The following is a 25106-nucleotide window of genomic DNA, read 5'->3' as shown; positions in this document are numbered from 1 at the left end:
GACTCGGCCGCCCCGCCCCGCCCCTGCCCCTGCCCCGGGTCTTATAAGGCTGTCCTGCCTTCAAACCTCCGAACTGCCCGCTGCCCGCCCCGGCCAGGCGCCCCCTGCAGCATGATCTGGAACACCAATCTCCGCTGGCGGCTGCCGGTCGCCTGCCTGCTCCTGGAGGTGGCCCTGATAGCCCTCTTCGGTGTGTTCGTGCGCTACGACATGGATGCCGATCCCCACTGGGTGCAGGAGAAGGTGATCAAGAACTTGTCCACTGACTTGGAAAACGAATTCTACTATCGCTACCCGAGTAAGTTCCGCCACCTTGCAGGTCACCCCCCCACAACCACCCCCCTCCCCCCGCCCCGGGCGGAGGGTCCTGCCTGGCCTCGGGCGGGAGCTGCCTGAGGAGATGCAGCCCCCAGCCCCCTGCCCCGCCCCTCTTAGGCTTCCCACTATGGAGACTTCCCAGTGTCTGGAGGTTAAGCTCGGGAAATGGCCAGGTGTGCCCAAATTCCTCAGAGACCTCCAACCTCTCTTCAGAGAGCCCTTCTTGATGTCTTCAGGAGACCCCAGCCAGTGGGTGACCTTGGCTCTCTTATCCAGCTGTGCCCAAACTCTCCACCTTAAGAGGGTAGTTCCAACTTCAAGGGCTGCAGGGGTGGCTCATTGGCCTACCAGCCCTGCTGGCGTGCAGGACCACAGCACAACCATGTTTTGGCTTGGAGAGGGAGAGAAATGCCCCTGAATTCCCTGGCATCCGTGGTGCCGTGATTAACAGCATGGCCGTAGAGTCACCACACCTCACCTGTATCACGGCTCTGCCCTCAACCAGGTGGGTGACCTGTAGGCAAATGTCAACAATACACAGACTCGATTTCCTCATCTGTCCAATGGGGATAATAATGAGACCTACCCTACAGGAGTGGGGTGAGGCTGGCATGAGACATTGCACATAAAGTTCTGGCACTGTGCTGGGCATGGAGTCCTCACTTCATAATGCAGCAATTACTGGATGAGTACTAAGTGCAGACGCCCTAGGACTCAGCAGTTAGAAGAACTGGTGCAAGGTTACTTGGGTTGGCCCAACCTCTGGGGCCCCAGCCCAGGACTCTCTTCATGCCCTTGTGCTTTCTAGCTTTCCACACCATCTGCCAACAGCCAATGACAGTCTCTTTCTAATTGTTGGTACTCACAAAGTCATGGACTGTTAGTTTTAGAAGGGACCCTAAAGTTCATCTCCAACAGTCACCTATGCAAACTGATCTTCCCTCCATGACTTGTTTGTTGTTGTTCAGTCACTCGGTCATGTCTGACTCTTTGCAACCCCATGAACTGTAGCATGCCAGGCTTCCCTGTCCTTCACTATCTCCCAGAGTCTGCTCACACTCATGTCCACTGAGTTCATGATGCCATCCAACCATCTCATCCTCTGTCACCCCCTTCTTCTCCTGCCCTTCATCTTTCTCAGCATCAGGGTCTTTTCCAATGCCTTGGCTCTTAGCATCAAGGGACCAAAGTATTGGAGCTTCAGCTCCAGCATTAGTCCTTCCAGTGAATATTCAGGGTTGATTTCCTTTATTTAGGATTGATTAGTTTGATCTCCTTGCTGTCCAAGGGACTCTCAAGAGTCTTCTCCAGCACCACAGTTTGAAAGCATCAATTCTTTGGCACTCAGCCTTCTTTATGGTCCAACTCTCACATCTGTACATGACTATTGGCAATGTTATGACTCCCATTTTACAGACCAGGAAACTGAGGCCAGAGAGGGGACATGTCTTGCAAAAGTCACTCATCCAGAAACCTAGTGAGCTCCAGGGACCTGAACCCACCCTCCTGGACTGCTCTCCTCCCTTTCATTTCACCTTTCCTCTCTTCCCCTTCCCTACTGGTGGCTGTGACTAGGAGTTGGAACATAGGTGTGGCCCCAAACTTGGGTTCCCAGGCCTCAAGGCAGTTCCCAGGGGTATGGAGTGAGGGCCATCCCTTTTGGTTCTTTCTGGGTTCTTGGGTCCATGCTGTCGACACCTGTGCAGGCTTCATTTCTGCCCAGAGGATTAGAGGAGTCCTCTGGGCATCTCAGTTTTCAGAGAAGTCTAGCTCCAGCTGGCTCAAGCTGGGGCTCAGGGGTGCCTGAAGATGGCTCCCGGGGCATGGGCCCCTTGGCAAATAGCAGGCACAGAACCAGCTGGGGACCCATCCTGGCAGTGCCCTGAAAGCCCAAGCTGCTGAACACGAACTTCTTCCTGGGCTGATGCTCCGGGCAGTGTCTGGCGAGGTTGGCCTGAGGAGAAGCCATCAGATCCTGGGCTCTCGAAGCTTCCCGGGAAAACAGAGGGAGAAAGGAAATGACCTAAGGCTGAGGATGCCACAGTTTCAAACACCTGAAGGTCTGGTTCAGCAGCAAGGTTCACCCTGTGCTCCTGGTAACCTGAACCTCAGATTTGTGCATTCCTCAAGCAGAGGGCAGTGTAACCTGGCAGTTGACTTTGGAATTAAACAGATATGGGCCCATCACTTTAAATGGAGTAAAGCGAAAGTGTTAGTAGCTCAGTTGTGTCTGACTCTTTGTGACCCCATGGACTATAACCCACCAGGCTCCTCTGTCCATGGGATTCTCCAGGCGAGAATACTGGAGTGGGTTGCCATTTCCTTTTCCAGGGGATCTTCTCAACCCAGGGATTGAATCCAGGTCTCCTGCATTGCAGGCAGCTTCTTTACCATCTGAGCCACCAGCGAAACCCAAAATAGATTAAGCCACCTCCCTAATCACACTGAGTCTCAGTATGCTCATCTATGAAATGGGAATGTTATTTAATGCATAGGAACTCTTGGAAGATTGAAGATAATGGGTAGCCAGGAGGGCATGTCTCATGACATGAAGCCAGAGGACAGTAAATGTTGGTATCAAGCTTCCTCAGAAGGGACTGATGCTGTTGCTGAAGGTGTTTAAGTGCAGGCTTAGCATCCATTTAGTGATGTGTCTCCCCTGATAGCTCAGTTGGTAAAGAATCCACCTGCAATGCAGGAGACCTGGGTTTGATCCCTGGGTTGGGAAAATCCCCTGGAGAAGGGAAAGGCTACCCACTCCAGTATTCTGGCCTGGAGAATTCCATGGACAAGTCCATGGGGTGGCAAAGAGTCAGACACGACTGAGCGACTTACACTTCACGTCACTTCAGTAATGTGGCCAAGGAATATCTCTTTGAACGTGAGTTTGAACTACTATAGCATTTAATTTCCTTTGTGTTCTCCCCACTTGTTGTTCAGTCACTAAGTCATGTCCAGCTCTATTGCGACCCCATGGACTGTAGCCTGCCAGGCTCTTCTGTCCATGGGATTCTCCAGGCAAGACTACTGGAGTGGGTTGCCATTCCCTTCTCCAGAGGATCTTCCCAACCCAGGGATCAAACTCGTGTCTCTCTCGTTGGCAGGCAGATTTTTTACCACTGAGCCACCAGAGAAACCTTCCCACTCACAAACACTTTCTCCATACTCTGTCAGACGAGGAGTGTATTTGCTTCTATTTTATGTTGCCAGAGGTGGAGCTTAGAGATTTTCCCAGCTGGTCAGTGGCACAGGCAGGGGTGAGGCCAAGCCCTCACACTGCACAAAAACCTCTTCCCCCAATCTCTGTGGCATTGCCACTCCTCAACCACCTCTCCAGGAGGTTTTGCAGTGATGGGATGGTTCTGTGTCTGGCTCCGAGTTGTGGGAGAAGTGGACACAGAGTCATGGAAAATTGAGGGACTGGCCAGTGGACTTGAAAGGCAACAGTTTAGGCTGGGCTGGCCTATAGAGCATGGGAAGGGCCAGTCCCCAGGCTGCTGCAGGGCTGAGGAAGCGTTGGAGAGAGAGCTGCTGTTACCCACCAGCATGGGAAACTTGATCCTCAGATTTCAGAAATTTTCAAAACTTGGCCTTCTTTAGACCATCCCAAAAGAGAAAAGTGAACCAGGAAGGGGTCGCAGAACAGCTGTGTACTGGCGCCCCCTGGTGGCGGCTCTTAGAACTGGCCTCCAGGAGCCAGGCTTGCCCCTCAGGGACCTCCCGTGGTGGAGGGAATCTGCCTGGCTGCTCAGTCACTCACTACAGGCTGGGGAAAGTAGGGGAAGAGAGGCGTTGTCTTATTAACTTCCACCGACCCCCAGCAAGTCGCCAACCCAATGCAAAGCACCTGGTCAGTCTTGAAAGAGAAAAAGAGAAGTAGTAATTAATATAATTAAGCAATTGCTGAGGAGGAGAAGGGGACAACAGGATGAGATGGTTGGGTGGCGTCACCAACTCTATGGACATGAGTTTGAGCAAGCTTCAGGAGATGGTGAAGGACAGGGAAGCCAGGTGTGCTGCAGTCCATGGGGTCGCAAAGAGCCGGACACAACTGAGCGACTGAGCAACAGCAGTAAGCAGTTGCTGAGGAATCAGGCTTAGGCCCAGGGCTTTGATTGGATGACATTAAATGTGTACCACACACCTCTGAGTTCTGTTACTATTCCTCATTTTACAGAAAAAGAAACTTGAGGTCAAAGAGGTTATGTCCTTGCTCAAGGTCATACAATCTGAACCTTCAGACCATTAAAAAATATATATTTATTATTCATTTATTTGGCTGCCCCGGGTCCTAGCTGTGGCATGTGGGATCTGGTTCCCTGACCAGGGGTGGAATCCAGTACCCCTGCACTGAGAGCAAAGAGTCTTAGCCCTTGGACCATCAGGGAAGTTCTGGATCATTATTATTAAAAGCACTTTCAGTAGCATCAAACTCATTTGGCAGTCAATCCTAAAGGAAATCAACTGTGAATATTCATTGGAAGGACTGATGCTGAAGCTGAAGTTCCAATACTTTGGCCTCCTAATGCTTAGAGTCAGGTCATTGGAAAAGACCCTGATGCTGGGAATGATTGAGGGCAGGAGGAGAAGGGGGCGACAGAGGATGAGATGGTTAGATAACATCACCGACTCTATGGACGTGAGTGTGAGCAAACTCTTGGAGACAGTGAAGGACAGGGAAGCCTGGTGTGCTGCAGTCCATAGGGTTGCAAAGAATCGGACACGACTTAGTGACTGAACAACATTCGTATTCCAGTAAGGACCAGTTTAGGAGACAGAGAGAAAGGAGTAAGAGAGTGAATAAGGAAGGTGTGGAAAGAGAGCAAAGCTGGAGTCTGTGCACCTGAGGCTGGGGGGATAAGAAACAGATATCCACAGAAGGGTTAGAGACAGAGGTCAGGACAGCCGGGGAGTCACAGAGAAGGACGGAGAACTAGCGAGGTGGGGACTGGCAGGGAGAAGCCCTGAGAAGCCGTGCGCTCTCTGCTCTTTCGTCCCAGGCCACAGGGAGAACTGAAGGCAGCCCCCAGGAAGGCCGCCTCCAGTCTCTTGAGCCCCTGCCCGCCTGCTTCCCCCACCTCCAAACAGCTCACATATGGAAGTCTGTGATGCTGCCTTTTCCCAGGGGTTCCCCTCACCTCCTTGCCAACACTGTCCTTGTCTAATCTGCTTAATTCCGGCCGGCCAGTCCTCGGCTCCTGTCTCCCACTCATCGTTCCAACTCCCAGCTCTGTGTGCAGGTCTGCTGGACCTCAGACCCCAGCTCCATCCCGAATGGCCAGGCTCCATTGCGCCACACTACCCCGCCTGACACTTACCGCCACCACCCACACCCGGGGTCATGGGGTCATCTCAAACTCCCACGACCAGCCCTAGACCCAGCACCTCCCTCCCTCCCCAGCAACCTCTTCCTCCTTCCCGGCATTTGCTTTCGAAACTGTGGTCTGAAGGTGTCTCCTCCCTCTCTCTCCAGTCTGTCACCCATCAGTTTCTTCCCAAGAGTCACTATAACAGTCTCACACACTGGGAAACCCAAGCCGAGCTGCTGTTTGTTTAACTCTGTGCAAAAAGCAGCTCAGAGCACCGTGCTGGGGTGAGACCTACAGCTCTCTTGCATCAACTTCTGTGCCTCAACCCTTACCCAGCCTTAGGGAAGCCTGCAGGGGAGACAGATGAGGGCAACGGGGGAGGGGCAGGACAGCCTGAGCATCTCTGCCCGCCCACACTGTGGGCCTATCTACCCAGTGGGTAGGAGACATCAGACAGGAGAGGGTCTGCAGTCTCCCCTGATGGTGAAGTGCCACCTGGGGCCCTTGGCTGCTGCTCAGCTGGCATATCTGGCTACTCCTGAGACTACAAGAGTAATTATCCATTCATCCCTTCAGGGATATTTATGGAGCATCCACCTGGGGAATGCCCTAGGCAGTAGAGAATACCAGCGTGAACAAAATAGGCTTGGCCTGGACTCCTGGGGCTTCCCTGGTGGCTCAGCAGTAAAGAATCCGCCTACAGTGCAGGAGATGCAAGTTCAGTCCCTGGGTTGGGAAGATCCCCTGGAGAAGGAAATGGCAACCCACTCCAGTATACTTGCCTGGGAAATCCCATGGACAGGGGAACCTGGTGGGCTACAGTCCATGGGATCGCAAAGAGTCAGACATGACTTAGCAAATAAACCACCACCATTTGACTCCTTGGAGCTTTACAGTCTAGTGGGCTAGACAAACAAACTTAACTACCTAACTACAAATTGTTGTAAGAACTAGAAAAGAAAGAAGAAGGTGTCATGAGGGAGTGAACCAAGTTGAAACTCAGGGGTCTGGAAGGCCTCTGTGATGAGGTGACTTTTTGCTGAGATCCACAAGAAGAAATGGAGAAGGAAATGGTAACCCACTCCAGTATTCTTGCCTGGAGAATCCCATGGACAGAAGAAAAGAGTTGGGCACGACTGAGCGACTAAACAAGAAGAACAGAAGTTGCTGGCCATTCTGCGGGAATAGCGTCCCACGTGGAGGGCCCACCACAGGAGAAGATCCAGAGTGAGACTGAGCTCAGGGAGGCCAGTCCGGCTGGGGCACCAGAGGGAAGGGAGGACCGAGGAAAGGAAGAAGGAGACTGGCGGGAGGGGCCAGGCCAGGCCTGGTGAGCCCTGCAGTTCTCTCTTATTCAAAAATGTTTAATTGGGGAAATCATTTCGAATTTACAAAGAGTTGCTAAAACAAAAATAGTACAAAGAACACTATATACTCTTTTTAACTCCCATTAAGCATCTCTCTCTTTTCCCACATAAAAGCAACACATACATACCGTTCCTTTTCCCCTGAACTAAGAGTCCGTTATACATATTGCGGTCTGGCTGCCTTAATTACTCCACTGTTTCCTAAGAATAGAGGTATTCTCTTCCATCACCACAGTAATCAACTTCACACATTTACACTGTATGCTACTTTCATATACTGTCCCTATACAATTTTGTCAGTGGACCCAATAAGAACCTTTGTGGCATTCCCCTGCACCCGCACCCACTCCCTACCCCAGCCAAATCCAGGACCCAGGATCTAGGGTCAAGTATTGGATTTATTTGACCTGTCTCTTTAGCCTCTTTAACCTAGAACATTCCTGTGTAGGTAAGGCACCTAGCACGTGTCTGTCCTATAATAGATGTTCACAAGGGCAGCCTTTCTTTATCTTTTAAGACACTGATATTTTTCAAGAGTCCAGCTTCAACCCCTTTCTAATAGCATGTTTCTTTGTTTGGTGTTTCCTCGTGATTAGATTGGGATTGTGCCTTCTCAGCCAGAGCACCACATAGGTGTTGTGTCCTTTTCAGAATATCTTCCTGAAGGTGCACAATGTCCGCGTGTCCCCCACTGGTGACGTTCATTTTGATCACACCATCAAGATGTTGCCCAATTTCTCCACTGTATGGTTACCGGATGTTTTTTCACCCTCCTTTACAACTCATAAGACTCCTTTAAGACAACGCAAATACCTTGCTCTTCGTCAAAATTTGTCCCTGGATTTTAACATCCAGTGATGAAATCTTCATTGTGAAAATTATGATTTTCCAGCTTCAGTGCTCATTCCACATTTAACTGTTGGGCTGTCAGCATCCTGTTGTAAGCAAGAACCCTCTCTGCTCTCTCTCTCTTAAAAAAAAAAAACAAAACTGTTCCTGTTTTTTATGATTTTCATTTGTTATGGTACCTAATTATTTTGGCCAGTCAAGGGACTCCTAGGTCAAATGAGACTAACTTCTCCACAGCAGAAGAATGGAATTGCGCAGGTAAGGCCCTTGGCAAGGGCAGTGAAAGGGGGCTGTCATCTCTCAAAAGAGACGCTCAGGCATTCCTTGGCCTTAAAACCCAGTGGTCTAAGTGGTCTAAAGTGGGGGGGGGGGGTCTTACCTCCATCCCCCCAGCCAAGTCCACCCCAGAGGCTTTTTTTCTTCTAATTGAAGTACAGTTGATATACAATGTTATGTTAGTTTGTGCTGTATAGCAGTGATTCATTTATACATATATAACTGAATATGCTATGCAGTAGGACCTTGTTGTTTATCTGTTGTATACATAGCAGTTTGTATCTTATGATGTGATGGGGTAGTAGTGGCTCTTCTACTCGCAGCAGAGTCATAATTACTGCAGGAGCCTCAGGATCCAGATGTAGGGGTGGCGGGATGGGGGTTGGAGGGTGGCCCAGGCCCGGCCAGTGGCGGAGCAGACACAGGCTCAGCTGCGGACCGCGCTGGCCCAGACGCAGAGCTGCAGCGAGGGGCTTCGCTAGGCCACCGGGACTCTGGACTGTGTTCTCCCCACAGGCTTCCAGGACGTACACGTGATGATCTTCGTGGGCTTCGGGTTCCTCATGACCTTCCTGCAGCGCTACGGCTACAGCTCTGTGGGCTTCAACTTTCTGCTGGCGGCCTTCGGCATCCAGTGGGCGCTGCTCATGCAGGGCTGGCTTCAATCTTTTGACGGACGCTACATTCTGGTGGACCTAGAGAAGTGAGCGCGGCTCGGGCCGGGGGCGTAGAGCAGTGGGCGGGGCCTGCGCGGGAGGCGGGTCCGGGGGCGTGGCCCAGAGGCTTTGGGCTGTGAACTGGGTCTTCGTCTTCCAGCCAGGGTCCCCAGGGGCCCGGCAACATACACCCCCCCACCCACAACACACACACACACACACACACACACACACACTCACTTCCTAATCAGTGAGTCTCCAGGGTGGGAGTTCTCATGGTAACTAAGTGCTGTTGGAGGGTTTCCTTCCTCCTAAGACACAGGCTGTAGGGATGCAAGGCTTTTCCCCAGAGTCCAAGTCCTGACTCCGCTCTGACATCTCAGGGCAAAGATCAAAATTTGCCCTGAGAGAAATCGGGCCATAGGACCCATGGAGGGGAGGGAGTGGGTGGCAGGCGAGCGGAAGGAGTGTGAGACTGCCTGAAGCAGCCTACTTAGGTTCATTGTAGAGGGAATATTGAATGGGGAATCCAGTTGCCTGTGTCCCCACCCACGGAACAGAGCAAAGAGCTGTGAGGCATGTGTGGAGTCCTAGGGCTGAAGCCCCTCCCTGCATCAGCCTCCGAGGGGGCCCCTGATCCCTATCTCTTCTCACCTCCATCCTCATCACTTTCGTCTGTGATAATCTTTTGGTCTGACAAGTACTACACTCCCTTCTATCAGGGAACTCAGCCCCTCCCTCTGTCTGAAGAGACCTCCTAGGAGCCTTAGTATGTTTCTTCCCTCAACACCACCACCAGGTTATACAGTAAATTTGCCAACTTGCCAAAACCCAGCTTGCCAAGCAGTCATCTCACTGAATGACTCATTTATCAAACTCTCCAGCCAGGGAAACTTAAGAAACTGTCAACAGTTTCCATTGCATGGTACAAAATCAACAGCCTTTGGGAGATTTCCCCCCTCCCTTCCCTTTTTAGTCAAGGTTTGGTTTATTGAAGGCTCTTTCTTTAAGTCCAGTTAGATTGTCTTCAATTTCTGTAGACATATGACGTTTGGCTAAAGAAAAGTACATTTTGAGAAAGTTGTCATTGGTGTGTAAAAACAAACATTCATTAGCCTGCTTGGAAAACCAAATCCACAGAAAGGGTTTAGAGGCAAATTGGTATGAAACCACGTTTTTTTAAACATCTATTTTTAATTGGAGAATAACTGCTTTACAATATTGTGTTGGCATCTACTGCGCATCGCATGAATCAGCCATAGGTATACTTATGCCCCTTCCCTCTTGAACCTCCCTCCCCAAAACTACATTTAAAGTGCAAATCCCTGCTGTCACATACAGGACACCAATCAGATATCATAGGCCAGGGGCCTGAAATTTTAAACATATGTCAAATATTTGCAAAATGTTAATTCATTCGAGCCAATTAATGAATCCATGAATTAAGAGAAACAGGAAAAATAGTCGACTAGGTAGAAAATGTTTTGGAACCAAGAAATTGGTCTTTTTGTATATAAAATCCATGACATACATGCATATCATTCTACTGTATAAGATACACAGGAAATTCTCATTCCCAAAGCCATAGACCCAAAGTATAAAAGTGCCTGTGATATATTTAATTGGCCACCACAGCAAAATAGCTATGGCTAAATGCAAAACAGAACTATAGAGCTTTTTTAAATGTTCAAAGGAAATTATTGTAAACTTTTGTGGGTTAAATTTTTTAAACCAGTTATTTAACAGGTTAGTCACTTGACAACTTGAGTTTTGACAACTTGGTTTTGGGAGAAATGATTTTCAGCAACTTAGCTGGAGCCGATTTCTGGTGCCCAGGGCTGAGATGAACATGTAGCCCCCTAGACCTCACCTGAGGATCCTTCTCCTGGCTTCTGTCCTGCCCCTGCTGAAGAGTCCCAGATCCCACCTGTCCCTCCAGGGCTGTTCCCCAGACTCAAGGAGGACCTGTGTGCTCCTCAGCTTCCATTCTCAGGCCTTGCCTGAGATGTGACATCCAGATATCCATCTCCCAGGGGCTGATGGCCCAGGTATGGGCTTCTGTGTGCTCCCTCTCACTCCTTCCTAGGGGGTGATCTCTGCCAGGTGGTCTTCTGGCTGAGTTATGGAAATTTGGGCAAATAACTTGGCCTCTCTAAGTCTCCATTTCCCATGGAGAATAATGGCTAATAATGGTACCTGTTCCATGGGTCCAGGTGTGATACAGGAAGGCCTGTGCTGCACTGAACAAGCATTGAAGTGCCTGGCACTTAGCACCTGTCATCATGCATTCAGCCAGGCCCTGGGGATGCGGCAATGAACAAGGCTTATAGTGAAGAGACATTCCAGTGGACATCCTTTGTCTGGGGAGGAACCTTGAGGGGACAGAGCCCTGCCCCAACTCCACACACTGTCCCTACCATCAGCTGGCTTCTTACTTCTCACTTCCTGATTCACACACACACACACACACACACACTTGAGTATGGGGGAGGGGGCTCCTGTGGCTGTGACTGCCTTAAGGAAGTAGTAGCCCCTGCTGTCTTTATGAGGACCCTGGTTGACAACGCTCATGACTTGGAGGCCACACTGAGAGTCTGCCTTGGACTCCAGGACAGCTTTGCTGCTGGCAGGGCCCAAGGAGACCTGGGTTAGGCACAGCAGGCACATGGATGGAATCCGGATCCCCTCTGACCACATGGCATGCCTCTGCTGGCTGGCTGGGTTTTCAGGGTCCAGACTTAAGGAGGGCCTGCAAGCTCCTTGGCCTGTATTCTCTCTGCTGGCCTTCCTGTCCCCTCTCTCCACCCAGCCCCCAGCTCTCTACTGCCTGAAGGAAGGGCCTTCCTTCTTCCCTGGACATAAATCCTCTCTCCCAGGTAAGGTGAAGAGGAGGTCATGATGACTCAAACCCAAGCAAGGCCCTGGTAGCCAGCAGGAGAAGTGTGTGTAGAGATAAGGATTTGGAGGCAGAGACCACATCTGGTTAGAGGTATTGGGGAAGGCTTCCTGAAGAGGTGGTGGGTGAGAAGAGGTTTTGGAAGGGCAGGTAGAAAATGAAGGGCAGGACAGGGTCCCAAATACGGACCGGACGATATTCAACAACAGCAGCCAGATCACTTGGGTGCCTTGAGTACAAGCTGCCTGCAAGGAAGAGGGTGGGGCCTGAGATGGGCCCTCAAAGGAAGGGTGTGGTGGCATCTGGTATGTGCCACTGCTGTGCTGGATACTTCACAGGCTATTTCTTTGCATTCTTAGAGTAGCTCTAAGATGCTACATGCCCATTACCACAGATGGTGAAACTGAGGCTCAGCAAAGTTAGACCACAAGCCCAAACCCACAGGTGACCAAAGTTCAGATTTAACCCCAGAGCTTGAGTGCCACTTCTTGCTGTGGCCTCAGCCCCTCCCCTGACCTGTCTCCCCACAGCCTCATCAATGCGGACTTCTGCGTGGGCTCTGTCTGTGTGGCCTTTGGGGCAGTTCTGGGCAAAGTCAGCCCTGTCCAGCTCCTCATCATGACTCTCTTCCAAGTGACCCTCTTCTCAATCAATGAGTACATTCTCCTCAACCTGTTAGAGGTGAGCAGAGCTCAGAACAGGGATGGTGGTGGAAGGGACACTTGGGGGGACAGGAAGGTGACAGAGAAAGAAAGGACTGGGGAGACAAGCCAGCTGGATTCAATTCAAGTTTGACCAGTCACTTAATCTTCTGACTCTCAGTTTCCCCAGCTGTAAAGCAGGAGAAATGACATATATTGAGCATCCACCCGGTACATCAATCCAGCAACTAGACAGAGTAGAGGTTCCTCACATGTTGGTTTTCTTCCTCCTTTCTCTTTTGGCCCAGCAGAAAGAAAGAATGGGATGTTCCTGCACATCATCTTGCACACACACATTCCCAGATTGCTCTGCCAAGAAAATGACCCGGTATACTGAGGGGGCACATCTGTAAGGAAGGTTCCCAGGGGAGTGGCCAAAGCAGACATGTACAGTTGCATGGGTTGCACACTGCACAACTCTGGAGGTGCCATTCACATGGACCTCTATGGCAGGAATGATGCCCCCTGAGGTTGACTAATTCACTGGCCAAGGTAAAGAGCATCCTAGGCCTCTGACTCTTGTTTAGACACCTCTTTGGCATATTTGCAGGAGTAGGGATTATTCAGGAACCCCATCCCTTTCTCATTCTCCAACTTCTCTATGTTTGGAGTCTGGCTAGAAACCCCCATGAGTTGTTTATTTTTTTAACATAGAATTTCTCAGAAGCAGGGTGATCATACTTGCACAGTGGTTCCTCAGTATTATCTGGGATTCAGTCTTTTTTGTTTCACTATTTTGAGCACATGATTTCCATTCTAATTTTTTTCTGTGCTGTGCCAAATGCAGGATCTTAGTTCCCCAACGAGGGATTGAACCCACGCCCTTGCAGTGGAAGCACAGTGTTAATGTTAATCTTGGGACTGTCGGGGAAGTCCCACCCCCAGGGGTTTTGCTTTCAGACGACCCTATATTCAGTCACTCATTTTGTCATTGTTTTCCTCTACCACACTATCATATTCCTTCTTCCTGACTCATCTCCCTGTCATCGTCCTTTTTTTTTTCGGCCATGCCAGGTGGCATGTGGGACCTTAGTCCCCTTACCAGGGATTGAACCTGTGCCCCCTGCAGTGGAAGCACAGAGTCTTAACCACTGGACCACCAGGGAAGTCCCTCCCTGTCTTCATCCTTGCCTGATCCACCACCTCAAGCTAGCTAATCTCCACCAGCAGCTGTGGGGACCTGTTAATAATGCATATAAGACCATTCCTCTGATTAAAACTCTGTTTGTTTTTTTTTTAATTTCACTTCAAATCAAATCTAAACTTGTTTTAAGGCCCTACATGTTCTGGCCTCAGCCTTTCCTCTAAGCTTATCATCTACCCTCTCCCCATCTTTCTGTGATTTGACCATATCCTGTGGTCTGCTTTTCAAATACCCAAGCTTGGTTCCACCTCACGGCCTTTGCACTTACTGCTCCCTTTGCCTGGAGCGCTCATCTCCCTGGTCCTTTTCATTACTGAGGTCTCAGCTGCAGTCTCACCTCTTCAGAGAGGCCCGCCCAGGTTCTCCTACCAGTGCTGCCCTCTCCCTTACCTCCTTCTAGTCACTATCCTTGACTTATTTTCTTCAGAGCATTTATCCTTAAGGGAAAATAAGAGTGAAACCTTATCTGTCTGGAGACTATCTCTATTCCTGGCACTTGGCCCAATGCCTAATAAATTATCGAGAAGTATTTGTCAAGGAAATAAATTTTGGATTTACATGTCAGGCAGTGCTCCAGGCAGTGGGATACAGGAGTGAGCAGGACTTTGTTTCAATCCCAAGGAACTCACAATCTGGTGAGGGGGCCAGGAAGCAAACAATGACCAGACAGTGAGACAAGGATGGAGTTCCAGGGCTAGGTGCCCTGGGGGGTGGGGAGGAGGACCTGAGCCAGCATATGGCAGGCCAGGGAGGCTTCCTGGAGGAAGAGTTGTTAAAGCCAGAAGTCAAGTAGATAATCAGGCAAAGGAATGAGCAAAGGTATTTGAGGCAGAGGGAATGGAGGTGGGGTGCTAGGGGGGCAGGAAGGAGCATGGATCATCAAGACTTTCATAGACTGTGTTGAAGAGTCTCAACTTTATCATGAGGGCAATAGGGAGCTATGGAAAGTTCCAGGCAGGAGAGGGGCATGGTCAAATACATGCTATGGAAGTGTCACTTTGGCTGTGGTGAAGAGAACAGTTGGAGGCAGAGAGTCAAGAGGCTGTGTTAGTCACCCTGGTGAGAAGTAATGGGACCGGGTCTGGCCTAGGACAAAGAGAAGAAAGTGGATCATAAGCGAGTTATAAAAAAGGTGAATAAACCAGCCTTGGAGACTGGTTGGGGTGGGTAGAGAGAAAGAAGCTAGGCTAAATGAGGAGGTACACAGGGGAGTCAATAGATGAGATCTGAAACTGACTGAGAAGTAGTACCTTGGATGTGAGTTTAGAGGCAGAGAAGGCTTCTTTGACCTTCAAAACCCCTCTCTGATCTGCTGCAGAAATTCCCTCAAATGCATGACAGTGTTTGGGCCTCTCCTGCAGCCAAGTTGAAACACAGTAATCACCGCTGACAATCAAGGAGCACTTGCCCTTGCCTGGGCCCTGCTCTGAATGCTTCTCGTGGGTTATCTCATTCAATCCTTCTCTCTGAGCTAGGCACAGTTATTACTCCCATGTTACAGATGAGAAAACTGAGACTCAGAGAGGGTAAGGGGCTCCCCCAAGGTCACACAGCTAATAGAGGCACCCACCAGGCTGGGAGTCAGGAAAGAGGTATGTCAACAATTCAACAACTAGCCCTGTGACATTGGATGACACGCTTACCTCTCTGGTTGGGTTTCCCATCTAAAGGGAAGAAGCAGGTCTGTGATTTTTTTTTTTTAATTTATTTTGCCTGTACTGGGCTGTCACTGCTGTATAGGCTTTTCTTTAGTTGCAGCGAGTGGGGCGTCTCTTCGTTGCAATGTATGAGCCTCTCATTGTGGCGGCTTCTCTTGTGCAGCACAGGCTCAGTAGCTGTGGTGCATGGGCTTAGCTTCCCCGTGGCATATGGGATCTTCCCGGACCAGGGATTGAACCCATTTCTCCTGTACTGGCAGGCGGATTCTTAACCACCAGGGAAGTTCCCCACTTTAATTTTCACTGAAGTATAGTTGAGGAGGGGATCCCCACTTCCTCCCCTTCCCAGTTGATGGGTCTGCCAGGGCCCTGGGCTTCCTTCTGTAGCCTGTACCTCCTTGGAGACAGCTGCACCTCTGTCTGTGTGTGGGGAGGTGGGGGTGGGAGAGTGTCAGAGGAGGGAGGGAGAGGAGGGTCAGACCCTGAGAGTACCCTTGTACACATCCACCAGGTGAAGGATTCAGGGGGCTCCATGACCATCCATGCATTCGGCGCCTACTTTGGGCTCACAGTGGCCTGGATCCTCTACCGCCCTAACCTACACCTCAGCAAGGAGAGGCAGAGTTCTACGTACCACTCGGACCTCTTTGCCATGATCGGTGAGAGCTTCCATAGCGATTGAGGGGGCCCCCATGATGACCGAGGGCTGCCATGCTACCGTGGTGGGTGAGGGTCACCATGAGCATTTCAGGCTGCGGTGATCATACCTCATCCCCACATGGTCTGGTGGGTGGCTGCCAGTTCCCTTCGGAGAACGGGCAGGGAGAGGTTGCCTATAGATATTTCAAGGATCCCAGTTACTTGTCCCTTTTCCCCACGGGGCTGGGAGAAGTCGGTCACTCATCCTGTGTGTTCCCTCGAATGCCCCAGGGCAGACACAGTGATAACCAGGAAGTGCGTCCAGCCCTGATCTCAGCAAGGTGTACGTGCCTATTTCCTGTGTCCATTCATTCCAGAGAACACATATCAGCTACCTTCTCTGGTCCTTTAAAACTCAGCCCTGCCTTCACGGAGCTCCTGACAGGGTAGTAGAACAGATGGCCATGCAACTTGATTATCTCCCTACAGTGGAGAAAAAGATTCTCCCTCAAGGTGCCTGGGCAGCAGCGTGGGAGGCATTTCACCAAGTTGTGGGGTCAAGGTAGACTTCCTGGGGCGGAGTGAAAGATTAAGATGGCATTAGGTAGTGAGTAAGGCAGGGAGGGCCTTTCAAGATGAGCCCCCAGCACGAATAAAGTTCCAGGGGAGGGAAATGGCTGGGCTGTGTGAGTCACTTGATATCTCTGGAGCTAAAGGACAGGATGTCTGTCCAAGCTCCGTCAGGCCCATCTAACGCCCCTTCTTCTGGTTCCACTGACCCTGTCTGGTCTGGCCAGGCACCCTCTTCCTGTGGATGTACTGGCCCAGCTTCAACTCGGCTATATCCAATCACGGAGATGCTCAGCACCGAGCGGTCATCAACACCTACTGCTCCTTAGCAGCCTGCGTGCTCACCTCAGTGGCGCTGTCCAGCGCCCTACATAGAAAGGGCAAGCTGGACATGGTGAGTGGGGTGGGGGCGGGGGAACCTTGGGGGAAGCTGTGGCCACAACTGCCTGTGCCCAGTGGGCACTGATCACCACGCCCTGCCAACAACTCAGTGAAGCAGGCAGCATAAGGATTATTGCACCCATCTTGCAGATGAAGAAACTGAGGCCCCGAGAGAAATGATTTGTCCAGATGACACAGTTGGCTTTAGGCAGAGCCCAGAACCAGATTCATGGAGGTTCTATCATGCTGGCTGCCCTGGATGAACTGGCTCCTTCTCATCCTCCTCTCCCCACAATGCTGACATTAGTTCTGGACTGAGCAACCCCCCAAAAAACCAGCTTCTGGCCCTCAGCCTTCCTAGCTCTGCCCCTACCTGCCCCCTCCACGTGCTCAAAAGAGAACCCCTTCAAAACACTTGGGACGTCTGTGGGGCTGTGGTGTTGCCCAGTGTCCTTCATATCACGCCACTGGGACACATGTTCCTGTCATTCCTGGGGGAGTAATGGGTGTTGGTAGATTTTTCTATAGAAAGAGGACCACCTCTCTCTCTGATATTCTTTTTTATTTATTTTTTATTGCACTGGGTCTTCATTGCAGTGCTCAGGCTTAGTTACTCGGAGGCATGTGGGATCTTAGTTCCCCAACCAAGGATCAAACCTGCGTCCCCTGCATTGGAAGGTGGATTCTTAACCACTGGACCATCCACGAAATCCCACCATCTAATACTCTGACACTAGCTTCTAGACCCAGGCACCTATGTGCCAAGATGCTGCCAGGAGTGTGTGTTACTCCGGGACACAGCCTTGAGCCCCGGGATGCACTGGACAGTCACTGTACAGAGAGATGGGGAACAGGCACCGGGGGGAGAGAATCAGACACACTCATGTGGGCATATGCAGGGAGGGACATGGAAGAGGATGAAGGTCAGGGGCTCTGGCTCCACACGGACCTGGATCAAGACACCTTTCTGCCCTTGGCTGGCCGTGTGGTCTTCGACAAGTCCATGAACCTCTCCCGTGCCTTACTTTCTTCACCTGAAAACATGAAAAGGTAACCGTAATCGCCTCCTGGGCTTGTTGTGGAGATGAAACATACTCCTTGCAAGCCAGCACCGCGGTCCATGGCACAGGTAAGTCCTCAGAGAGTCAGCCGGTGCGCCTGTAGGCTCGCAGATTCTGCCGCCAGCACACATGCGTACAGAGGACATCAGACACACGAACCTGGGCACACCTTTGTGTCTGGGCACCCAAATCCAAAGAGGACATGCAGGTGGGCTGAAGGAACCCATGGACACAAGCACATGTGCACATAGAAAATGCCCCGAGTGCTGGTGAGAGTGGCAGGTATACAGACAGCACAGGGGTGGCTGTCCCAAGCCCGGGCTCAGGCTGGAGTCCTCTGTAGTCTCCTGGCTGGCTGAGATGCATGGGAGCCATCTCTGGCTCCCAGGCGGCCCACCACGCACAGATCAACTTGGGCCCTAGGTCAGCTCCTCCAGGACGCTACTCTGGGAGAGGACTGAGTTCCTGCCTGCTCTGCCTGCCCTGCCCAGGTGCACATCCAGAATGCGACGCTCGCCGGAGGAGTGGGCCTGGGCACCGTTGCCGAGCTGATGGTTCTTCCTTTCGGCTCCCTCATCATCGGCTTTGTCTGCGGCATCGTCTCCACCCTGGGTTTTGTGTACCTGACAGTGAGAGCTCCAGGGCCAGGGACTGGGGGGGTGTGGGGGGTGTGGGTGGTCTCTAGGGAGAGGGTGGGGGCTGGGTCTCTGTGTATTTGGGGCTTCCAGAATCCCCAGACTCCCCACAGCCTGCCACAGCCCCCTGCCTGAGCAACACTCATCGCCCTGTTTCCAGCCATTCCTGGAGTCCCGGTTGCACATCCAAGACACGTGTGGTGTTCACAACCTGCACGGCATTCCTGGCATCATAGGAGGTATTGCGGGTGCAGTGACGGCAAGCATCGCCAACATTGATCTGTATGGGGAGGAAGGGTAAGAATGGAGGCGGTCCCTCCTTCCTTCTCCATTCCTCCTTCCTACTGTTTCTCTAGGGTCCAAGACTAACTCTGTCCCCTTTCTCACCCACCCCGGACCACTATTTCATGGGCCTCTCTCCTCAACCTCTGTCCTTCCATAAGAATCTTAGAGACCATCTGATCTTTCTAGTGCCCCCATTCTGCAGATGGAAAGGCTGAGGCCCAGAGGTTATTGAGCCTTTGTGTCCACTCATGCGTGTGGGGTGACAGTGGGTAGTCACTTGGCCTCTCCAGGGGATCCTGACCTGCTTCCTGTCTCTACCCCAGGCTTGCCTATGCCTTTGGCATTGAAAGATCCAAATTAAACTGGAGCCCAAACACGCAGGGCAGGTTCCAGGCTGCCGGGCTCTTTGTGTCACTGGCCATGGCCCTGGCGGGCGGCGTCATCGTAGGTGAGTGGGGGTGACCATGCCAGAGAAGCTGGGGCCCTGTGGTTGGGGGACCCAAGAGTGTGTGCCAGAGGTCACCTGGAGCCCCCAGGAACCCTTTGTCTCTGCACTGATGGCTCTGAGACCGGGAGGATTTTTCCAGTTGAGGGGAAAGTCTGGGTAGGCAGAGAAGAAGTCATTCTTGACCTCTGGGACCTCCAACTTCCTTTAGGGGTCATTCTGAGATTACCATTCTGGGGACAAGCACCTGATGAGAACTGCTTTGAGGATGCAGTCTACTGGGAGGTGAGTTCTACCGACTTGTCCCGGGGCTCCTCTCCATGGACCCCATCAGCTGGGCTGGGGCCTGGGAAGCCGGAAGCTGAGGGTTGGGGGACAGAGCTCGTGTCCTCTGCTCCTTTATCCAGGAGGCTGTCCCCTGGGGGGTTAAAGGCTTCATTCTACAGCATGTGTAGAATGAAGCACGCTCAGTCATGTCCAACTCCTTGCGACCCTACGGGCTGTAGCCTGCCAAGCTCCTCTGTCCATGGGATTTCCCAGGCAAGAATACTGTGGTGGGTAGCCATTTCCTTCTCCAGGGAAATCTTCCCAACCCAGGGATCAAACCCACGTCTCTTGCATCTCCTGCACTGGCAGGTGGGTTCTTCTACCGCTGAACCACCTTGGAAGCCCTCATTCTAGAGCAGTACTTTCCAAAGTATAGTGCTCCCTAGAACAGCAGCAGCAGCAGCATCTAGGAACTTGTGAGAAATATAAATTGGCCAGAGGTCAAAAATGACTTCTTTTCTGCTTACCCAGACCTTCAAGTGCCACTCAGACCTCCTAATTTCAAAGCTCAAGGGGCAGGGCCCAGCCCTCTGTCTACAAGCCCTCCACATGATTCTGATGAAAAACTCATCTGTGAACCAACCAACTAAGACCAGTGGTTGGGCCCTAAATGCATGCTGGAATCACGTGGGGGTCTTTAGAAACTTCCCAGGCCTCAGACTTGAAGTTCACTGGTCTTGTGTGGGGCCTGGAAATTAGCATTGTATTTAAAATTTGCCAGGTGAATCTAATATATGGCCTGGGTTAAGAATCGCAGTGCAGTCTTCAGCTTCTGTGGCCATAAATACCACCTGGTGACCTGGTAAAAACTCAGTTTCCCAGACGTTAGCCCAGAAATTCAAATTCAGTAGGGCCTGGACTCTGCATGGAAACTAGCTCCCAGGTGATCTTGTACTGACACTCCCCTAAGCCTCTAGAACAGCGTTGGTACAAAATCTAACTTGAGAAACATTGTTCTAGAAGCTGAAAGTAGTAGAATGTCACAGAACTCACCTTTTAAAAATGTGCCATAATCCGGGCTTTCTGTGACTTCAGGGGGGCCTTCCTCCCCACGAATCATCATGACAGGTATTTGCCTGTGTTAGGAGATGGGGATGAAACACAGGGTCCTTCTTGTCTCCCAGCCTTCCCCCTCATGACAAGGGCAGTGACCTAGCCTGTGTCTGTGGCCCCTGGGACAAAGGTCTGCCCAACATGTTCCTTCTTTTGGCTATTTGTTTTATGATTAAAGTATGGTTCATTTGCAATATTAAATTAACTCCAGGTGTACAGCATAGTGATTCAACATCTTAATAGATTACACTATATTTAAAGTTACTATAAAATAACAGCTATATTTCCCTGTGCTGTACAATATATCCTTGTAGCTTATTGATTTCATTCATAGTTGCTGGCTTGTACCTCTTAATCCCCTGCCCCATTTTGACCCTCCCTCCTTCCTTCTCCCTGCTGGTAACCTCTAGTTTATTCTCCATATCAGTGAGTCTGTCTCTTTTCTGTTATATTCATTCATTCTAAAAAATAAATATTTTTTAGATTCCATATATAAGTGATAACATACAGTGTTTTGTCTTTGGTTTATTTCACTAAGCACCCTCTATGTTCATCTATTTTGTTGCAAATGGCAGAATTTCATTCTTTTTTATAGCTGAGTAATAGTCCACTGCATATCTATATATACACCACATCTTCCTTTTCCATTTATCTGTTGTTGGGTGCTTAGGTTGCTTCCATATCTTGGCTCTTGTAAATAATGTTCCTGTGTACATCGGCATGCATATATCTTTTCAGATTAGTATTTCCATTTTCATTGGATATATATCCACTAGTGGAATTGACGGATCATATAGCAGTTCTATTTTTAGTTTTTTAAGGAACCTCTATACTGTTTTCCATAGTGGCTGCATCAATTTACATTCCCACCAACACTGCACATGGGTTCGCTTTTCTCACATCCTCACCAACATTCGTTGTGTGCTTAACTGCTCAGTTGGGTCTGACTCTTTGCGACCCCACGGACCATAGCCCACCAAGCTCCTCTGTCCGTGGGGATTCTCCAGGCAACAATACTGGAGTAGGTTGCCATGCCCTCCTCTAAGGGATCTTCCCAACCCAGGGATAGAACCCAGGTCTCTGTAGATTTTTTGATGACAGCCATTCTGACAGGTGTGAGGTGATGGCTCATTGCGGTTTTGATTTGCATCTTTAATGATTAGCTGGCTCTGTATTTTAAAAATCATACCAGAACTTTTCAGGATAATCTTAACTAATATCCACTAAAAACCAATATTATGTACATGACTAATAAGCCTTTTAAATTTGCTCTTTAAATTATTTTTTAAATTATAACATGAATAGAAGCTCATTAAAGAAAATCTGGAAATAGAGATAAATAGAAATTCCATCACCCTCATTCAAGCACTATTAATATTTTGGGTATATTTCCTTCCAGCCTCTCCTTTTTAAATCTACATGGACTTTTCTTAAATAGCTATGATATTATACTTGATTTCATATCCTGCTCTTTTTCTTTCTCTATCATAAGAACTGTTTTGTGTTATTACATTATGAATAAACTTTATTTTTTAGCAGCATAATTATTTTCATCCTATATATGAAGTGGGAACTTAAATTATTTCAGACACCACAATTAGAAACCACACAGATTTAAGGTTAATGAAATAAACTAAAAAAACAAAAGTATCCATTCCCATACACAGAAGTTCACTCTTGGTTTCACTTCTTTTCTTCTTCTTCTTCTTCCTTTTCTGTGGGATTCTAGTTTTCTCATTAGGGATTGAACCCAGCACCCACAGCAGTGGACGTGCCAAGTTCTAACCCCTGGCCCCCTGGGGAATTCCCTCTTGGTTCTGTTTTGTTGTTTTTTTTACATTGTTGTTGTTTCAGTTGCTCAGCTGTGTCCGACTCTTTTGTGACCCCGTGTAGCCCGCCAGGCTCCTCTGTCCATGGGACTTTGATCTTCATAAATTATTCTCAGTTCACACCTTCTCTGTGCTGTATTATCAGCAGTGCTCAGTTTCAAGCCACACAATCCCATGCCATTGGGAGTAAGCCACCATCAGGCCATTCTCATGGCCCCTGGCCTCTGGCAGTTTACCTGGGAGACGAGGTGACTTCCCAGAGGACAGAAGTGAGGCAGATGTCCCCCAGGAGCACAGGTGAGGGCATCTTTAGGATCAAAGCTAAGCCTTGAGGCCAAGGCTGGGCTGATCTCTCCCATCCATACTCCATCTACCAACCCACTTGCGGCTGCCCCTGCATCCCCACTCCCCACCCCAACCTCACTCGTGGGCCATCGTGGAGTTCGGGGAGCTTGCCAAGCTGCCTCTCACCTGGTCCATTACTAGTCCTCTTTCAGAAGTGCGTTTGGCACAGTTGGAATCCCCCCAGGCTGGGGTATCAGCCTCTTGCGTGCATGTACAACTCTTACTGTCACTGTGCACTTCACTTGGACCCCTTTCCTTTGCTCTAGTGGGGCAAGGACTGTGTCCTGCTTGGCCTTGCTGTGCCCAAGCACCCTGGACAGTGGCTAACTGAACTAGGAGCAGGACACGTGTGTGAAGGATTGCCCTGCTTCATGGCATGCAAACTGCACGGTGATCACAAGGTGGCGCCCACCACACACTGTTCGCTGCTCCTGGCCTTGCCCAGGCTGTTCCAGTTCCACCAGCGACACCTGCCCGACCTGGGCAGGGCCCTCAGAGCCGCCGCCTCTCTCTGCAGATACCCAAGGAGCCGAAAAGCACTGCCCTCCGTTCTGAGGACTCCAGCATCAAGCCCCCAGAACCTTAAACTCCCGGGGCAAGAGAGAAGCAGGTGAGCATGGGTTTGGCTTGTCCGTGGGGGCCCAGCTCTGGGAATCAGATGCCACCAGCAAAGGGGAAGAAGGAAAGCATCAAGAACTGAGGATGTGAGCTTCGCCTGCTAGCGTCATGCTGGGGTTGGTGGGAGAGGCACCTGGTGTCAGACCGTGTGCCTACTGGACAGACACAGGAATCTGTGGAAGGCATTCTGGACTGGAAGGAATATACGGAAAGTGACCTGGGCACACCCATGGCTTTGCTGCTTACTGCCTGTGTGACTTTGAGGATCTCTTCACCCCAGAGACTGAGCCTCAATTTCCTCATTTATAAAAGTGGAAATGACAGAGCTGGCTCTATTCAGTTGATCAACTCAGGCAAGAACCTTTTTTCCTTCCTTCTCATTCTCCTTCCTTTTTCTTTTTCATCTACTAACATTTCCTTGCTCCCTCTGTGAGATGCACCAAGCCCTTTTTCATACCGTTTGCACCTGACACCTTAGAGATCTCTACAAGTGCAATGATTTCCCACTTTTCTTTTCTAAAGATTTTTTTTTTCTTTGATGTGGACCAGTTTTCTAAAAGTCTTTATTGAATTTATTACAATAAATATTGCTTCGGTTTTATGTTTTGTTTTGTTTTATTTTGGCCACAAGGCATGTGGGATCTTAGCTCCCCCACCAGGAATTGAACTTGCACCCCCTGTATTTGGAGGTGAAGTCTTAACCACTGGGCTTCCAGTGGAATCCCAACTTCCCTCTTTTTAATGCGTGTGTGCGTTTATGCTCAGTCGTGTCTGACCCTGCAACCCCCTGAACTGTAGTCCACAAGACTCCTCTGTCCATGAGATTCTCCAGGCAAGAATACTGGAGTGGGTTGCCATTTCCTCCTCCAGGGGATCTTTCCAACCCAGGGAGAGAATCTGTGTCTCTTGAATCTCCTGCATTGGTAGGTGGATTCTTTACTACTGTGCCACCTGGGAGGCTTTTTTAATAGATGAGGAAATTAAGGCTCAGAGAGGTTCAGGCGCTTCAAAGCCAACACAGCACATGTGGAGGAACTGGGGTCTTTCCAGGTCACTATCATTGCTCTTACCATAGCTATTTGACCTCCTTGGAGACCAGAGTTTGCAAAGAACTGTTTCTGGGACAAAAGGCTGAGTGATGTGGCAGGAGGGGTTGCTAGGGATTAAGGAAAGGGAAAAGCGAGACTGTGACCAGCTGCTTCTGATGCTGCCCATCTCGTCCAGAAAAGGAAAAGGTGCCTGAGGGGCTTTGGGCAGGACTTGACAGTGGCCCGCTGCTCTTGCCTCTCTCCCTGCAGGCTCCACAGATTGTTCTGGTGCTCCCCAAGGAGCCAGTGCTGACCAAGCTGGAAGCACAAGAGCAAGGCGAGTGGCGCCCCTCCTGCTGGCCTGGTCCAGGGCGCCTCCATCTCCCCCTCCGCCTTCATCCCAGGGGGCCTGCCTGAGAATGGAGGAGGAGCTGTAGACAAAGTGGGCATCCAAGCCAGGTTCCAGCTGCAGGAGGCCTGCCACTGGGGGTCTTGGTGGTCACATCCTGAGAAAAACAGGCAGGAGTGGGGCTGGGGGCTGGAGTGGACCCGAGTCCTCCTCAGAGACATCATAGCTGCCAGCCAGTGTCTGCTGAGCTCTTCCACCCCCTGCCTGCCTGTAAGCCAGTGTCTTCCATACCCCCTGAATCCCCTAGACCTCTCTGTGCCATGCAGATGGTGGCCTCCGTGAATAAATATGCCTGGTGTTCTTTGTA

General features: G+C 50.4%; 1 protein-coding gene and 1 long non-coding RNA gene across 4 annotated transcripts in view; one reads left to right on the top strand and one right to left on the bottom strand.

Annotated features, from left to right (window-relative positions):
• RHCG (Rh family C glycoprotein) lies at positions 1 to 25106 on the top strand. Of its 3 annotated transcripts, none has more exons than XM_019983282.2 (11): positions 1 to 298; positions 8636 to 8822; positions 12202 to 12352; positions 15686 to 15833; positions 16611 to 16777; positions 18317 to 18454; positions 18621 to 18757; positions 19069 to 19193; positions 19402 to 19475; positions 23262 to 23354; positions 24661 to 25106. In XM_019983282.2, exons 1-10 carry the CDS (start codon positions 112 to 114, stop codon positions 23328 to 23330), a joined length of 1383 nt encoding a protein of 460 aa, XP_019838841.2. In that variant the 5' UTR covers positions 1 to 111; the 3' UTR covers positions 23331 to 23354; positions 24661 to 25106. The 3 variants fall into 3 exon arrangements, with proteins under 3 accessions (XP_019838841.2, XP_070631208.1, XP_070631207.1); XM_070775107.1 differs by lacking the exon at positions 24661 to 25106 and adding an exon at positions 23526 to 23963; XM_070775106.1 differs by lacking the exon at positions 24661 to 25106 and having other exon boundaries at positions 23262 to 23963.
• The window catches only part of LOC139178179 (uncharacterized), a 68891-nt gene continuing 62439 nt past the window's right edge, over positions 18655 to 25106 (bottom strand). The window contains exons 2-3 of the long non-coding RNA XR_011562567.1: positions 20511 to 20593; positions 18655 to 18740 (exon numbers count right to left, since the gene is read on the bottom strand). This is a non-coding gene — a long non-coding RNA (uncharacterized lncRNA). The remainder of the gene's footprint in view (positions 18741 to 20510; positions 20594 to 25106) is intronic.

Source organism: Bos indicus, chromosome 21 (genome assembly GCF_029378745.1).
Source record: "Bos indicus isolate NIAB-ARS_2022 breed Sahiwal x Tharparkar chromosome 21, NIAB-ARS_B.indTharparkar_mat_pri_1.0, whole genome shotgun sequence".
In the NCBI taxonomy this organism is placed as follows: domain Eukaryota; kingdom Metazoa; phylum Chordata; class Mammalia; order Artiodactyla; family Bovidae; genus Bos; species Bos indicus.
The sequence above is the reverse complement of the archived record's forward strand: the minus strand, read 5'-3'. Positions and strand labels throughout refer to the sequence as shown.